The 18,344-nt window shown below is 42.0% G+C and overlaps 3 protein-coding genes across 3 annotated transcripts; all 3 read right to left on the reverse strand.

The window, feature by feature from the left end:
• Positions 1 to 9,489: 9,489 nt before the first annotated feature.
• On the reverse strand, positions 9,490 to 9,912 carry BDZ99DRAFT_483339 (uncharacterized protein; the record flags this gene model as incomplete). Its single annotated transcript, XM_033722566.1, has 1 exon — positions 9,490 to 9,912. One exon carries the CDS (start codon positions 9,910 to 9,912, stop codon positions 9,490 to 9,492), a length of 423 nt encoding a protein of 140 aa, XP_033568750.1.
• A 3,622-nt stretch (positions 9,913 to 13,534) lies between these two features.
• BDZ99DRAFT_504286 (uncharacterized protein) lies at positions 13,535 to 14,645 on the reverse strand (the record flags this gene model as incomplete). Its single annotated transcript, XM_033724031.1, has 4 exons — positions 13,535 to 13,715; positions 13,809 to 14,087; positions 14,130 to 14,261; positions 14,494 to 14,645. 4 exons carry the CDS (start codon positions 14,643 to 14,645, stop codon positions 13,700 to 13,702), a joined length of 579 nt encoding a protein of 192 aa, XP_033568751.1. The 3' UTR covers positions 13,535 to 13,699.
• Positions 14,646 to 16,754: 2,109 nt separating this feature from the next.
• Positions 16,755 to 17,877, reverse strand: BDZ99DRAFT_504287 (DHS-like NAD/FAD-binding domain-containing protein; the record flags this gene model as incomplete). Its single annotated transcript, XM_033724032.1, has 4 exons — positions 16,755 to 17,029; positions 17,060 to 17,476; positions 17,526 to 17,628; positions 17,797 to 17,877. The coding sequence occupies 4 exons, from the start codon at positions 17,875 to 17,877 to the stop codon at positions 16,755 to 16,757; spliced, it is 876 nt and encodes a 291-aa protein (XP_033568752.1).
• Between the last annotated feature and the right edge of the window lie 467 nt (positions 17,878 to 18,344).

Here is an 18,344-nt window from a genome sequence, read left to right on the forward strand (position 1 = left end):
TTTATATTTAAGGCTGTGAAACAATCTAAATATAGATATAGATAATTAATAGTCTAGGAGGTGTATAAGCTCCCGATATATAGGGTAATTTAAGGATTTGTTGCGAAGCGGTTAATTAGTTGCCTTTTTTTTAGAGCGGACTTCGAAGTCGAAATCAGACAGTAGTTTATTAATAATATATTATATCTCTAAATATGCGTTTTCTCCCTTCCAGGTTAGACTGCCAACGTATATATCTAAAGAACCTAGCGTTTGTAAAGCAAAGGGAGTAGACTGTATATACTTCTAACTCCGATCTTTTTTATAGTATAGACAGGTTTAATTAGGGGAGTTAGCTTTAAATTCACAGCACGTTGCTTAAAGAACGGGTCCCTGTTAATTATGCCGAAGAAGAACAGGCCTTAGGGTAGATATAAACGTAAGCTGCTCCTAAGTAAGCATTTTATTTATAGAAAATCAGTTCTATACTCTGTAAGCCCGTTTATCCGAAAACAGTTTTATTACTGGACTAGACTTAGGGTAGTAATATGCTTTTATTAACAGAGGCTCCCGCAAGGCCGTATCTTTAGAAAGCTATATTACAATAATAATGCTATAAAACAAAGCGTGTTATAAAGGAAAAAGCTCTTAAGGGCAAGGGGAAATAAAAACGCGGTTGTCCGCGCAAGACTCTTGCGCTAGAGGCAGAGGCAGAGGTAAAAGCGGGTTTATCGGTGCTAAAGGACAAAGTAACGCGGATTAGCGAAGTTAACGGTCGGCTTAGTATTAAGCTATTAACGGCCCTAGGAACGCTATAAAGGGCCCTAGCAGATATATTAGAATAGTATTGTTTAAGTATAGAAGTTGTGCAGTTATATCTAAATTTAGCTTCTTTCCGTTTTTATATAAAACAATATATTTCGTGCAGCACAGGGGGTTATACGCCACTTAGGGGGATGTTATTAAGATTAAGTAAAAGGATTATTCGGATTTTTCGTTACCTTATCGCAATTATATACTGCTAGCTTTAGCTAGAAGGGGAGTCTAAACTAAGTTAAATTAACACTTTTCCAGCACCTCGAGTCACCGATGCTTCTTTAATAGAGAGCCTAGCCCGCAACACCTCCAGCTCTACCACCTGGGCGCCTATAACCACGCGACCCGCTAGAACCCTTATAATTGTCTTTCTTCGGGTGCTTAAGAGTAGCACTCGCTATTAACACATTGCGAGCGTGCTTCTTGCCCTTAACTTTCCTACTTTTATCCTCCTTTAGCATCTCGCCTAAGGAAGCGAGCGGTCCACGGCCAGTAAATAGGTTTAGAGAACCTTAATAAAAATCTTATAGAGATATTAGTTTAGAAAAGCCCTTCTAGAAGCCTTAGTTGGAGACTAAAAGGTTAAAAAAAGCCTTAGCAGGTGTAGAAGACTTATAGGTAGTAGCGCAAGTCTATTAAAAAGGTAAGAAGGGAGGCTAAGAAGAAGAAAAGCCTTAGAACCCTATAGTAGCGCTACAACGCCGCATTAACTGCGCAGGAAGGTTAACAGCCTAAGTAAGGTAATCTAGGTTAACTGGCTATAGATTAGGTTAAAGGGAGCAAGTAAAAGCACGCCCAGCGTTAGTTTGCTATCTCTTAGTATTGCAAGTTGTACCGGGCTCCTAATCCTCTGCAGTCTGTTAGCTTAGTCTTTAAGAAATTATTAGAGCAATATACTGTAAAAGAAGTAAGTCTGCTCTTTACCCTGCTAATAGTATTCTATACAGGCACCTCACTATAGTACACCCGTAGAGCTCCGAGCCTAGACGCAGTCCGCCTATTAATATAGGCCAGAGAACTCCGCCAGGCAGTTATTATAAGCCTGCTGGGTGTTTATATTTACCTTAGCATTTTTCTAGTAGGTAATACGCTTGCCCGATGTTTATTTAAAGAGAGCTGGGAGCCTTAAAGCGTACCTGCGGTTAGAGTTAGAGATAGGCTTAGACAGGTTAATCCGCAAGTACTCCTGGAGGCTAAGATTAATTAGAACTCCCTTCGGGCCTTTAAAAATAGGCTTATATCGAGCGTAGTTTAGATAATTAAAAGTTACTATATACGGCCGAAGGTTCTTTAGAATAGTGTGCTCGCATTCTATAGCATGCATCTATTAGCGCAAGATATCTTATAGTTAACGGATTAAGCCTAAGTTTACCTTTTAATTAAGGTTATCTTTAACTATTTATTATTAGTATAAAAAAGCTAAAGATAATAAAAGTATACTTACTAAACTGCTATAGAACCTTATACTCTAATATGCCTTCGGCCTTGTGCAAATAAGTAAGGCGGCAACTACGGCCTAGGCCCGGCGGATTATCGCCTCTATTTCTAGGGCCTTTTAGAAGACCAGAAGCCGTTAAGCCAGGATAAGTATTAACTATTACTATATTAGGAGAATAGAAGTAAAGTAAGAAAAGAAAGAGGCTTAATAGAAGATTATTAATAAGTAGAGTGTAGAAGGAAGGGTGTAAAGGCGCTGTATAGCTTACTTATATACTCTAAAGTAACAGCGCTGTTACTGTTAGATTATAGCTATTACTATTAGATTATAAGCCTCTTTTAAATTACTCTGCTATCTTCCTTAATAGCTTATTATATTACCAGCTACCTTACCGGATTACTAATATTCCGTTAGATTATAAGGAATCTTATTAGATCTTTCTTCTGCATCTTATTAGCTCCTTACCACGTTAATTGCTTATTATAAGATCGCGAGCCCGACCTAATCCGGTGTTTATATTACCTTATAGCCGTCCTCTATTATAATAATCTCCTTTTCCCTCTAATTTTACCCCGGAAACCTGCTTAATAGCTAGTAGAGTACTCTGCTAGCCTATTAAGCATAAGCGCTCTAATTAGTATCTTATTTACGGAGGAAGTTTAACAGATCTTCGGCATAGAGTTGCTTCGCTCGAGAATAATAGAGCCATCCGTTCGGGTATCCAGCAGCTTTGCAATATTAGGGTGCGAACCGAGCCGCTGATATACTTAACGTTTAATTTCACCCGCGTTACTATCGTGAAACTCTTTCAGCACTTACTTAAGATTAATCCTATAGATAATTCCTAATTTCCCGGCGGTAAGAAATTATACTGCGTTCGATTATATTATATTAGTATGTGTTTTAGTCGGAGATTGTAGTTTTTCAAGGCATTTAGTAGGAAGCACCTAAGAATTAAGCCGCAGCCCCCTTGCCTCCCACCCTTCTAAGCACTATCGAATAACTATTACTTTAGTCCGTTCCGAAGGCAACTGCTTCTAAGCCCACCCCTAGTCCGAACTAGGACCTAATACCATCGAGAGAAAGTAGTTTCGGGCGATATACTTAAGAGGGGAAGAAAACAGGCATAATTAGGAATAGTTACGGTCTATTATTTAGTAAGCTGGAGTGCAAGATCCCTCTATCTAAATCTATAGCTAGTGTACTTAGCTACCGAGAGGTTATAAGAGGGGGATAAATAGGGGAGGAGAAGAGGGCAGTAATAAAATGGTCTACAAGGGGATTAGTGTGATATCTCGATTGGTAATTTATAAGTTACCTATATCTTTATTCTATGCCAGTTATAAATCCCTCCTATTCTATATTCTTAGAAGGCCTAAGAATATACAGATGCTAGAGTAGCTGCAGACTGGATAGTAGACGTCCTAATAAACCGTAGATTAGTAAGGGCAGTTCAACCAAAACCTACCACGGTTCGTGAATTGGGAGCAAAGTGGGTGGTAGAGGATATAAAGGATTTAGATTATACTCTTATAACTTTACTTGTCCGGGCTACTTATATCTTTATATTAATAGATTAGTAGTAGATTACTTTACTTATCTGGGCGAGTAGTATATACTTATACCAGATCTATAGTTAGTATAACGCGCGCATACTATATTACTTACGTACCGTCTCGCCTATATTTTTACCGTCTGGCTAGCTTTTAAAATTGTTGACCAAAGTCCTAATACTAAAGAGTAGAATAAAGGTGAAGCAAGAAAAGCACGTAATACTAAAGGGGGGTGGAGAAAGGGAAACGGAGAGATGGCCCCTTAGCCTGTTTATAGGGATGAAATAATGCATACCTGCGCTGCACCCGCTAAGCGACGCTAAATATAATTAGCCAATCGCATAATATCCTGCGACTCTTTACGACTTATTCGCGGTCCGCAGTATAGAACAACTATACTATATTAGGGATCTATTCGCTCACGTTGCAAATAGGCATCGCCCCCACGCTGAAATAATATTTAGTTGGTTAAGAGCAGCAGATAGAATTAAGCACATGCATCTCGGTTAGGATAATCGCACATTATATGTCCATACTGAACGCTTATATAAAACAACATGGTTAACCTAGACTGAAAGACCTAGAACCGAGCCTTATTAGCCCTCCTTAAACTGCCGCCTAGCCGATATTCCTTCTCGCTTTCCTCCGTGTTCCGCCTGGACGCTGGTTTTCCCGAGCTTATAAGGTTTGAATTGCCTGGTGCGGTTTTCTTCAGCTTCGACCGGGCTGCAACCTTTTGCGAATCTATAGGTATAGATGTATACCTAATAAGCGCGTTGCCGACAAAGTAGAAGTTGCGGAGAAAGGCAGCCAAGCGTGAGCATCTCGCTCTTCTAAGCTGTTAATACCATGTTAATAAAACACTAGTAGGGGAGAATAAAAGAGAAATACTAGCAGTTTTACTAGCATTTTACAATCCCTGCCTCAATATATCTCCCAACTCCTCGCCTACACCCTTAAGCTATATTGTCTATAATCCGTCTAGTTGCTTTAGTCCCTCTCCTCCCTTTTAAATACTCCAGCAAAGCTGTATACCGTTATTAGGTAATCTTTCGGCCGAAGGGTGAGTTTACTAACATTCTTACTTTTAAATGCCGGAGAAAGATCCAGCTCGGCAATAAATTTAATCGTTATAGCGTTATCGGCGCTAGTTATAGAAGTGGCATCCGTCTCGATCTCTAAATAAGTATAAATGCTATAAGCTGGAGGGAGTTCGGGCTCTAGAACTAATAAGGCGCTGGCATCGCTCTCGGCCCACGTGAAGATCCAACGGCGGAAACGAATTAGATACCCCTTTCGCGTAGTCGTTTGTCGACGTTAAGAAGATATATCGGAAGTTCTTGCGTAAATCAAAACAAGGCATATTATGGGAAAGGTGGTTTGCAATATAATATGTTAGGAAAGTTAATTAGAAAGTATATTAGTTGCTTAGCTTTCTACCTTACCTTTATATACAGACACGTAGACTAGAGAACTAGATTAGGTAGTCTGGCGTACTTTAGAGACGCGGAACGGGATTTTTAAAACAGGAACCGCCGCTTAACCTTATTATTTCAGAGGAATAACTAAGTTACCTAACTTTTTCGGAATAGATTATTATATTTCCATAAGGCGGGGTTTCCTTACCGCGATTCGAAGAGCAACGTTGCTACAACAGCTAGCAACTGCGGGAATAGAGGAAATACTACAAATACTACAAACTTGGCAATAATATTATACTATTAGCAATAGAGCGTATATAGAACTTCTGTCCGTTTTATAGCTAATAAATAATAGCAAAACCTTTATAGAGAACTTTATATCCGATCTATAGAACAGCCTATAGAACCCCTAGATCGACCTATTTAATTGGCCTTTTTAGGTTAACAACTATATTAAAGGTCTTTCTACAGCGTTGAACTTAGGTAATATAGTTAATAACACCGTCCTAGATTAGGGCTTTAACGTCTTTAGGAACGGTCCTCTCTTCCAGAACATAATACTCTTTAATAGAAGTGCAAACCCCAGCCCGAGTAATACTGCGCCCTATCTAATACCTGCGCCTATATAAATAGCTTATATTACTCCCCCTTTAACCCAAAGGGAACCGAAGGCCTGCATCTGCTGCTAGAAATTGAAAAAAGCGGTATAAGCTTTTATATATTAATTAACCCGCTGATACTAACAGCTCCAGTGCAAATATAGCGAAAATAGAATATGCCAGTCCTGCGCGAGGTCCAACATTCCATTTCAGGTTTGCATTCGTGTTCGATATGCTAACCAGCCGGTTTTTGCTAAATATAAGTTATCTTTCCCACGGTTATCTTTTAAGCTAAGTTAATAAGGGAAAAACACCGAATATAAGCAGAAGCTTGCTTAGGAGCTTACGTGTACATCCACCCTAAGGCCTGTTCTTCTTCGGCATAATTAGCAGGGACCCGTTCTTTAAGCAACGTGCTGTAAATTTAAAGCCAACTCCCCTAATTAAACCCGTCTGTACTATAAAAAAGATTGGAGTTAGGAGTATATATAGTCTACTCCCTTTGCTTTACGGACGCCAGGTTTTTTAGATATATATATTAACAAACATACACGCTTCTATCTCTAATAAGTAGGAAATAGTAATTTATAGGTTGATTAGATCTTTACAGAAGTAAAAAAGTATTTAGAGGTAATTATTATTTCTTATAGTATTTTTAAAACGCTAATATTTTCTAGGATAGTTTAATATAGAATATGTTAAGATTATAGGCTGCGCATCGTCTGCTTATAAAGGGCTGGGAGGTGAGTAAGGTTAAGATACTTAGAATGTCCAGAGTTCTAAACTATTGCTCGTTACTCTTTAATATAATTCCTGCTCCTCTAGCACTGCAATACCAGCTAGACTGGAAGCTAGAATAATTTATTGCTAACTTAGAGGTGTTATATCTAAGAAACCTTTAAAAGGCTATATAAAAAACCTAAAAAACAGCTTAGATTATAGTATTTACAGTAGTTCTTATCTTATTATATATAAGAGAAAGGGATATTTAGAGATTGCAGTATTAGGTTCTACACCTAAATAAAGTAAGTCTGCGCGCTAGTCCGTTCTTATTCCATAACTTACAGAATTCAGCGCTATAAATAGCAACACCCCGATAAGGCGGCTACCCTTATTAGTAACAGCGTGCATATTAGCAATATTCTTCTATTTTATCTATATTTCTTTAGAGAAGTTCCCCAGGAGTTTAAAGGCACCGAAGAGAGCTTGGAATTACTTTAGTTTAAACCGGCTTATGCTTAATATAATTAGATAAACAAAAGAAGTGTGGATTTTTCTCTATACTTTCTAGCGTTCGACCTAAACAACGAGAAATTCGGAAGGTAAGCGAAAGAGCAAGACTTCGGCTGCTAAAAAGCAGCTATATTATACTTATTTTAGCATCTGGAGATTATCTTAAATAATTATGCGGACAGAGTTATAAACATCTTTAATTAAGCCGCGATAGTTAATCTATAAGTAATTAGTAATATTCCACTGCCGAGAGTGCCTACTTACAGGAGATACTAGTCCATATAATTGCAAGTATTATAGGATTAGCGCGTTATTTTCCTTAAAGGTCGCAAGTCTCCGTATAATAGATTTAGGATTGTTATCTATTCTATCTAATAAGTCGGATCGGTGTCTAAAATATTTTTTTATGTCTGTTTCCAAGCAGTCTAAGAAAAGTATAAAGAAATAATTGCAGATCTAAGCTATAAGTTAGTTAAAGTTTAATAGAAGAGTAATTAAGTAAGTACCTTTAGCTTAAAGTCCGCCGCCTGTTCTATATTTCTTAGAAATCCGTCTAACAGAAATCTGCTTTTTCCTTCCATTTGCGCTTTATCTATTTCCTTTTTCAAGAGCTGCGTAGTTAGTTAAGCTGGGAGCAAAACTGATTTCTGTATACTTTCCGGGATAAAGTCCCGAAAAGGAGACGTCGAGCTCCTTACTTCCTCTCGCAATAAATCACCCACTAATATATGATAGAAATTGAACTCCTTAGCAAGTAGGGCGCACTGTGTTCCCTTCCCAACGCCAGGCCCTCCTAAGGATATATTAGCTAGATTAGGGAAATAATTAATAGGATATACCGATAACAAACACAATATTAATATCTACTTATTGTCTTGCTTTTAACTCTTTATACTTCTGTAAGCAGGTGTTACGCAGAGGAATAAGTTCCGTTAGAGTAATCTTTTTTTTTAACTGCATGAAATTATCTATATTATAACTAGTCCGTTCCATGTATACTATAGCTTATTGCATATATTCCAGCTTATTAACTTGCTTTACTAGTAAGGCAGCTCGGGTCTTCCCTTTATCGTATTTATACTATAGCTTTAATATTATATCGGCGAAGTCTAAATTCGTACCACGGATAGTGCACGTAAGGAACTTAAGAGCTATTTCTTTTTAAGTGTATTTCTCCTCTTTTAAATATTAGATAGAATCCGTTAAGGGGACAAGGGTTATATACCTGCACTAATTCTATTGGAAGAAGCAATATCCCTAACTAATGCTTCTCCTATATCGTGAACCAACGCTATATATTCCGCTTTTATCCGCGTCTCTTTATCGAACTATTAAATATTAGTAGGAAAAGTTAGCGGCATGCTGTAACTAACTCCAGGAACTGCTTAGTATATAAGTGCTATACGGTATATATAGTCGCAGACACTCTTAGGGTTTAGAACGCCGCGGATAACCTAGCTACGGCGCTCCGTATTTTTTAGGAGCTCTACTAGCTTGAGAAACCAATAGAGATCTGCTATGTCGGAATTGCGAGAATAGGATAAGGAGTGATTTGGTAGATAGTAGCGATAGCGTGGCACGGAGATTAAAATTCTCACGATAGAAATTGCGGAGATGGGTGGCTCGGCAAGTTTTCGAGCCCGTCACGTGCCCGCCAATCAATTCTGGTCACGTGATAAAAAATTCGGAGGACAATAGATATTAATTCTATATAGGAATCTGGCTAGGCTATATATATATAGGTGAGGCCTATACGGCCTCTAATTAAACTAGATCTATAGTAGGAACGCCTCCTCCCCTTCTAAACCCAATTTGCCTTTAAATCGCCCTGCCTACACGTTGTTCGGGCATTTTATCTTCGGCACAGTTATACTGCTGCCATCGGCATTATAAGCTAAGGCTTCCTCGGGTATATAAGGCCGTGAGATAGGCATTCAGAGGGCGGCGACGAGGCGGTAATGCATCGAGAGGAGGTTGTAATAGCTGAGGGAGGTTTCTATTGGCTGATAAAGACTTCGCGAGCGTGCGAGCACGTTTCCAAGAAGGAATTGGAAGAGGGGGGAAAGAGAAGGGTTGTGATAGGAGGTCACAAGGTTACACGAGCGTTGTCCTGCTCGTGCCGATAAGCAATTAACGTCGCCATAGCCAATAGGCATTGCGATAGTAATCTAATAAGGCTCTCCTTGTGATCTGGCAGCGAACCTGTGATCCGACGTGTCGTCGAGACTGCGTGGTAATCCGGGGCTGGCGTGGTGATCCAGCAAAGTAATCCGGAGCAATTTGTTGGCAAGTTGGGGTATATAGAGGCCCTGCCCTACGCCTATATACTTTCTCTTCTACACTTAACTTTTATTAAGTAAGTTTTAGTCTCTTCGACACTTTATCAAGCTGCTTCTTCCTTCTATTTATCTTGCCTGCCACTCTGCTAGCTCTAATTACTACCATCCCTTCTAATAATAATCGCCTTCGATTTCATTTCTCGTCTTCGGTACCGCTAGTTCTGCAGTCTGGAGTCGCTTCTTCACAGCGTTAATTGTAGCTTTTTTCTCTTCCTGCTCCCGGAGCAGATTCCAATGCAGCAACTCGGGTAACTCCATCTCTAATATGTTACGGCGAGTAGTATATAGAGATGTTGCACGCAAGTGTACAGTTAAGGTAGCCATCGGTCGGAAAACATAAGGTCGCACGAGGCTGCTATCTTCCTGGGGGAAGTGGCTAGTGAACAGGCTATTTGGTGGTTTAGGAGTTGACTGTAAGAACGGGTTCTGCATTAGTTGCGCGCCGTGGTCGTGAAATAGTTTGGTAAGTAGAGAAAGGCGTGTGAATATTGGCGACGTGTTGCACCTTTCCAACGTTATTACGCCAGGTGGCATATTGCTGTCTTCATCTTCCCACTTATCCTTAATTGCACTTCCTATTGGAATCCTTTTTATATTAGCTCTAAATAACCTTATTGTTAAACTGTAATATATTATCTTAGAATGTTTATTAGCATTATATGTATACAACCTTGTTATTTTTATATACTACCTGTAATAGTTAGGGTCCGTCTTTCTTAAGTGGCGGATTTAACTTTACCTCGCTATAACCTAAGAGTTAATTCCCTAGAATACTATAAGGTGGATGCGAATATAGGCGATCTATAATTAGGTTTAAGGACGCAAATGTCGAACTGCAGGAAGGTAAAAGGCGAGGGCCGATAATAGTAAGTTAATAAGCTAAAGGAGCCTGCATATGCTTGATATAACGCAGGGCTCCTAAATAAGCTGAGATTCCAATTAAAATCAGTATCAAAACAAAGCATAAGTTCACGTAACCGATTGAGCCATTTTAGCGGGGAAGAATCTATAGCCTAATTGGCGGCCTGCCTGAGACGATAAGACTCTATCTCTCTTTTGCAAACGAGTGGTAGTTCGCAAAAAGGGAACAGTATAAAACTACTGCTTGAAGAGAATTGTGGAGGTGCATAGGTGATTTACAAGGATTGTTAGCTTAACTGCAAGCTATGCTAAGGCTTGCCGACGCCTGCAAACTGTCGGCCAGCTAGGCATGCAGACTGTTGGCTAGCTAGGCATGCAGACTATCGGCCAGCTAGGCATGCAGACTATCGGCAAGCTAGGCATGCAGACTGTCGGCAAGCTAGGCATGCAGACTGTTGGCAAGCTAGGCATGCAGACTGTCGGCGAGCTCGTCGACGGACGGTCAGCCACCTATATACCTGTGGGAGTATAAAGGCCGGAAGAGGGGCCTCTGCTTAAGAAGATAATAGATGCGGGCGTAAAGAATATGGCAGAGTACCACTATTACGAAATCGTTCACGATAAAGGCGCTGGTGTTAATGTCCGCAATAATTTGCGTAAAGGGCTAGGAGGCGGAAGGTATTTACTGCTACAAGGGCACTCTAATTCACTCGCAGACCTCTCTAAAGCTCCAACGGCGGAGAGGGTTATAAGCATATTGCATGCATATATATAAAGGCGCGGTTTATAGTTATTACAGGCGTGCACTGGTACGGAGAAGACCGACTTAGTAATATATAGAGCTAGTTACGCCCGGCAAGGCTAAGAATGCGCGTTTGCCTTTAGTTACAGCGACTCCAATCGCCTATCCTAAACCTCCGGTTCGCATCTTTCCTACAACCTCTCTATTATAGCGGGGAAAATAACTTTATACAGGTATAGAGAGCCGTAGTGCTTACTATATATATATCCCGAGTCTCGCAAGGCTAACCCTGCTTAGGTTGCTTTCTACCTTATTATCTAAATACACAATGTCTAAGAATACTGCTAAGCCTAATTAGTGTCAGGCTTTAGTACCTTAAGCCTGCATTCTAGAAATATTGTCTTCTCTAATTAATATTCGACCTCACGAAAGTTCGACCAAAGTGCAACCTTTATCCGACCCGAGTAGCTGCAGCTTATAGGATAACTTAACACGTTGCAATTCTATTAGGACCACCCGAGAAGGATCCATGCGAGAAGGATCTATGCATGGCTCCACGGATAACGCTTACTTAGATAACCGCACACCTACTAAAAGCAGCTTAGACCTATTGCTCTAAACCCTTAATCCCACCGGATTCTCTAATCTTCTAACCCTTAATCTAGCCCAGTTTTCCAAGCTATAAGTTATTAATTAATGCTACCCAGACTTCCTTTAAACAGAGCAAAGCACGCTCTCCCAGGAATAACTGGCCTCTCTAGCCAAGTCTATATACACTAATCTGGGAATAGTTAAGATAAAGTGTATTAGCATTATTGCTCTCGCTCTACCTAAATTGGCAAACTACTACTGGCAAGCAGGAATTGCTCTATATTGCACCTTACTGTATAAGTATATAGATTTCTTTAAGGCAACTTAGTATCCCTCTGCCTTAGCATCTCTGCGTAATCTTCTAATTAAGCACTTAATACTGAAAAGAATATAGAATAATAGTATTAAGGCGTTCCTCTAATAGTTATAGTGCTTTCCTTAGTCTTACAAATATATACAACTCTTTATCCAGATTATATATAGCATAATATCTTCCCTCTATAAACTTATCCTAAGATTCGAGGATATCTAGGCTAAATGCTTAGGAGACCTCGCTTAGTGGCGCATGAGCATGGAGAATAAGAACGATGCACGAGAGATATAGGCTGGTATCGCACGCGCTTAGTACTGCAAAGTGGCTAATAAAAGTCCTTCCACCGGCCGGCTATACTATTATTTTGCTATTCTGGCAAACAAACCTACCGAGAAGCTTTACTACTTATTTCGCTTTCTAACCAGTATTTAGCTATTTACACTTGCGTGGGAAACTTTTCAACAGTACAATTTTCCAGAATCTAGTTGGCCCGGATCTATAAGCCTAGTTCAGGCTTATTATATTCTAGCTGGAAATATATTAGGAAACTTTAAAGCATTAAAAAACGCATTCCTTAACTATCTTTACAAAAGTATAGGGCACTTCCTAAGCATAGGGATTGGGGCATATATTGCTATTATTAATATTACCGGCCTTTTTATCTATGGTTTAGACAAGTCTATATGCACAAGAGCTCCTAAGCCGAAGTTATTCCTTTTCTTAAGTTCTCCCTTTAAATCTGCGCGAGATCTTACCTTTTTAACGCTTAAAGTAGTTCTTTAGAATCCTAATAGTGGAAATATACTTCCGCATATTTATATTCTTCTTACTTTTTTCTTAAGCCTTAGCAAAGTTCCTAGTTCCTTATTTGTTACACACAGTATTCTATAGAAAGATATTATAGCTTGCTTAAACGCGCTGTAAAAAGCATGCGTGGACGACAAAGAGGACGACAGCTAGCCTCTGCCAGAAGACTACCTTATACGCGGACAAGCCTAGAGTTAATCAATTGTTAGTAAAGAGCAGTTCTCTAAGGAAGCCTTAATAGGGAGGTTAGAGAAGGCTTTTTTTGTAAAGTTAAGGAGACAACAGATACTATAATATGGCCATCTGCTTGCATCTATAAGTCTATACTATTAGATCTAACATTACAATATCTAATATATTACCAGCGTGAATATAAACTATACTTCGATTAAACTTCTCTTATTTGGTCCGTCTATGCAAACTCTATAAACGTGGACCCAACAGCACGGCTTATTATTATTGTTTAGAGATAGAAGGAGTTATAATCAAAGTCTCCACAGGCGCATTGCGAACACTGCGGCGCGGTGGAGTTGGTGGAACTAAAGGTGGCTTGTAAGAGCGGGAGGATTATACGATCGAGAGAACCGTGCGATTGAGAGGATTGTGCGAATAGGAGAATCGTAAGAGCGGGAGTTACCTATGTTGATGATCAGGGTGTGGCATAGTTTGGTCAGACACCCGATATACGAAAGTATGATTTGAGATTTAACTGTTGAAGATCTAAATCGACCCTTGGAACAAATTCCAAATAAGAAAATCTATCCGCTAAGGGACCTTGTCTATCTCCACTGTCTTAGATGCAGATCGACAGAATCTCTTTATTAAACGTCCCAAACTACTATATCTTGACAATAAAGAAGAGACAAAGCTCTTGCCCTGAATGCTTCTTAAGGAAGTAAAGGTCTTGGAGTTTCTTAAACAACGCCACCATCTAAATCTTATCAGATTTTATAGATGTACCGTCAATCGCGGTTATATTACCGGAATTGCCCTCGAAAAGCATGAAGTCATGTTGCAATATCACTATAAGAAAGTTTTAAATCTTGATATTGTTGCTTGCATAAACAGTATCCGTGCAGGTGTTGAACACGCCAAAAACCCTTTATTGCAACTTACAGCTCGCGCGACCCGCGACACCACCGCACGAACGTCGCCTCGCGAGTCATTAAGAGAGGGACCGCGGCGGCGGCGATGAGACGGCGGACGGCGGCGGCGATGAGACGGACGGCGGCGGCGATGAGAGACGGGACGGCGGCGGCGATGAGAGAAGGGGACGGCGGCGACGATGAGACGGGGGACGGCGGCGGCGATGAGAGACGGGACGGCGGCGGCGATGAGAGAAGGAGACGGCGGCGACGATAAGACGGGGTTATCAGCGAGCCGAGCACTTCGACGCTATGCCGAATATGCACGGTGGCGGAATTTCCCCAACCTTACTCTGTTAACAACCACATGAAATCTCCCACAACGAAAGCTATGATTGCTACGGTAAGTGTCCTTTGCCAGCCTAGTACAGCTTGGCTCCATCTTAGTGGCTGCAGAGTACGGTGATGCTGAGATGCTGGTGTACTGGAAGCACGTCTCCTATTCGCCTTATCTAAATAGGTAAACGTTGTTCCGTCGGAAGTCGAAGTGGTAGATTTAGCGCGCTAAGAAGTATGTCATCCTCCCTTTACCGTCGGCGCGTTGTCCTCTGGCCAAGCCTGCTATATGAAGGGAAAGGAACCCGTTAGCTTGTTCAACTCCTCGCTCGTAATACACAATGCCCTGAGCATAGTCGCTAACTTAACCATCGGCGTACCTTTGCTGCATCTCGAAGACCCTTATTACACTCCTGCAGATTCGCGACCCGCTCCAAAATTCGTGGCTACCCACTTGCATGGTCAATCCTTGCTCGTCTGCAGAAGGGTTTCTATATCGTAATGTCCTACTAGAACGGCTGCCGAGCCACATAGCGGGCTAAAAACTTAATGCCCCGTTATATAAAGCTTCCTTCAGTTGGTCTTATAGTTCTTGTTTTATTGCGGCCGCGCTCTAGTCCTTTCCCAGCCAGAGAGATAAGTAGGCACTATAGACCTTTTATTCTTCCGCTCTTCATTTATAAATTGGTTCTATTCTACCTATCCCCTTAAGCTAAGCAACAAAATAAGTTATATTCCAAAAGATTATAGAAGTAAGGAAACAGATATATATTGCAAGCTAATTAAAGGTTCGCCTTTATCTTCCCTTCTTTAACGGATTGCTAACGCATTTTAGATTAGCTTAAGGTTGCCACTATCCTAAATCTGCAGTGGAATAGTTGCAAGCCGAGACTAGGATACCTTCGAAACCAAGCTCTTAAATACGAAGCCTTTATTGTTAATATAAATACTAGAGATATTCTACTGCACTTCAGACCGGAGGATAGGCACAATAGATTGGACAGTATACTTAAGATGATATTCCGCTATCTAACAGCCGAATCCTTTCTTAATTTTAAGCCTAAGGGGGAAGAACTTCAGAAGGAAGGATCTGGAAAGGAAGAACGTCTAATAGATCTTAACTAAGAGAGTGCGAGTTGAGAAGATGATTTAACAGAGGGAATGAAAGCTGGGTGGGATGCGGCGGCTATAATACTTTCTTGCTTGCAATCTCTAAGCAAAATCGTTGCTGCTTTACAGGGGTTTAATTCCCTTTAATATTATTCACGTAATATAGCCCGCTTTGCGTCTCCCCGTTTTCCTGGCGAATTCTTTCTGTAAGTCTTGTTGTTAATGCAACGTCCAGATCGGCATTGCTGTTGAAATGATGCTTAATCCGTCACCCTCCACACACTATGACAAGCCCCCTAATTGCATCAATCGCCCCCCGAAAGAGGCAAAGGCTGCGCGCTGACGCGCTTGATCGCCTGCATGCTCCCGCCCAGCAGTCATGGTCCAACATCGCTGCCTAGCTGTCGCGGTGCGATTCGACCCCGCCTCCTGATGGTGCATCCCTCGCGCACGACCGCCATGCTCATCCTGCCCACCAGCGCAAACGCCGCCACATTCTGGGTGAAATCCAGCACAATCAGAAGACGGTCGAGATGGATGGCAACAACGATCGAGAAAGGGGCGCAAGGCGACAGACGGCGCCTGAGGCTCGCGTTGGAGGCACCCGCCGCTCCACCCGCCTCGCTGACCTGCCTATGCGCCCAGCAACAACACCTGCGAGCTTCGCTGGTGAAGAAGTCTGGCTCATTGAGTCCAACGCTGGTCCTGCGATCGAGGAGCCTGTGCAGCCTCAGCGGGTTCCCCTGAAACTGCCTGGCCCCGTCCTGCCTGCCCTATCCACCGTATCGAAGGAGATTGTAGCAGTGCTATAACATCCGAAGACGTCCGAAGGGATGAGGTACACGCGGTCTTTGCCCGGTATGTTGCCGAGGGCCGAGAAACCCGTCTTCTTGACGAGATGTTTGCCGTCGCGATTTAGGACGGCGGCAGCCACGTCGACACCGGCGGTAATCCCTTGTCCAGTGCCCATCTTCTGGGTGGCGGCCGGCACCACTCCATGGCCAGTGCCAAAGTCAACACTGTATGTCGGTGTGGCCGCCACAGCGGAGAGCCTCAACTACCTGTCGCACAAGCTCGATGAAGTGGTCCCGACGCCTTGAATTTCCTCTTAAACGCGTTGCATGTGGCGCAAGCCTGGGCGGATGTCTTGCGAACCATGTTGCTGGGGCAGTGAATGGACGATTGTTTGGTGGTGTAGGGTGGGAGAGTGGAGAGAGTGGAGAGTGGAGAGTGGAGAGAGAGAGTGGAGAGTGGAGAGAGAGAGTGGAGAGTGGAGAGAGAGAGTGGAGAGTGGAGAGTGGAGAGTGGAGAGTGGAGAGTAGAGAGGGAGAGTGGAGAGGGAGAGTGGAGAGGGAGAGTGGAGAGCGCCGCAGGAGAGTGGTCAGAAGTACAGACAGCGATAAAGCAGTGCGGCGCAGGAAAGTCGTGGGCGGATATAAAGTTCTCCGTCATTTGTTGGCCGCAAAATGAACAGGGTGTATTGATGGTGTGGCTCAAATGACAGCCTCGAAGGCCGCGGAGCCCGCCTACGCTAAAGCATTATATTGGCGATATCATCGCATGCCATGCGCACATCTCGATCCCATTCAACGCCACAATTGGGAGGTGCTATGTCTTTGTTAAACCATACGGTGAGCCCTTTTTTATTTCTATGAATAGCTTGTTCCATTACCCGTGTGTATTCGATGACGGACGGGATTGTTAATGTTGTGCCGGCGACAAAAAGGGCATCCGGTCGCTGGTTTAAATCGATTTTCAGCGCCGCTTTGATCTTCTCTTCGTCCGGGTTGTCGTCGTTATAGAGCACTATGTGAGGACGTAACCAACCACACTTACGGGGACGCTTTTTGTTTATAACCCGACTTTCTTGTACTTTACTACACTGAGGGCACGGGACTGGAGACGTGCTTTCAAAGACGGTTGGATTGAAATCCAAGATTGCGCTACACTTCGTGCAACCCATTTTTAGAATGTTGCCGTGTAATTGGACGGTAATAGGCCACAAAGGGGGTAGCAATCTTTCGATAGCGTCGATATTCTGCGTGTACAGGCGCAGAAGGCGTTTTTCCTCGGCCAACTTGGCTAGCAAGCGATGGAATGCGGTCGGTTTGGCATCTTTACAAAGCGCATAGAGATCCGTAATCGTTGAATAGAACGCAGCCGTACCTTCGTCGGTATTGTATATAGTACGATTGAAAATGTCAGAACCGAAGGGAGTTTTAAAAACTCCCTTGAAAGATCGAAAGTCAGGAACTACGCGACCATTAGTGCATGCTAGAAATAGCGACAAAGTGTGACGTACTTCCAGCGGACACCGACATTCCTGCACCTGCAAACACGACAATTTTCTTTTTTTTTGTCAAGTTCTCCCAGCAGACGTTCCAGATCTGCCGAGATCGAAGGAGCTAGAAGGGTTGGCTCTTTTTCCGCATCTTCAGAAACGGTATTGTGCAGTGCAGCAGAGTAGGCAAAGCAAAGCAAGCGGTTGAAGGAGTGTACAAGGTTGACTGAGTGGGTGGGCAATCTTTGAGTAGAAGAAGTGAGGTGGTGCTAAGCCTTGCGTACTCGCTTACGTAATACACATCGCGAAATTCACCCCAATGTGCATGCCACACTAGTTCTCCGACCACATTTACAGGCTCAGCGGCCTTCATCTAGGCCACAGCAGGGTAATCAATAATTTTGCTCTAGCACTATTCCTTAGCCTTGTTAGCCGCTAGATTTCAATGTCTTATTAGAGCTTACCAATTCCCATCCAGCGCAAAGAGACTTAATTATTTGCCTGAGGCTCGGCCTGCTGGTGCTTTTAACTTTAAGGCCGTGTCTTTGCAGTCGCCTTAGAGGAATTCTTATATTAGTTTACTTAAGTTGCTATTTAGACAGTTGTAACGAACCGCAGTTCTTATTAAGCCGGTATTCTCTAGAGAAAGCGTTAGCTATACGAAAATGCGCTGGGTATTTGCTTTTATATAGCAACTATATTTGCTGGGTATCTTTTATATATCTCCTAGTATTTTATACACCATACTCTTACTATATAGCGGAGATAAGAGCACTTATAGTAAACCTAGGTGTAATTATATATCTCTAGTAGTGTGGAAAGAGTTAAGTAATTTTAAAT

This window comes from Mytilinidion resinicola (assembly GCF_010093595.1).
Source record: "Mytilinidion resinicola strain CBS 304.34 unplaced genomic scaffold BDZ99scaffold_36, whole genome shotgun sequence".
Lineage (NCBI taxonomy): Eukaryota > Fungi > Ascomycota > Dothideomycetes > Mytilinidiales > Mytilinidiaceae > Mytilinidion > Mytilinidion resinicola.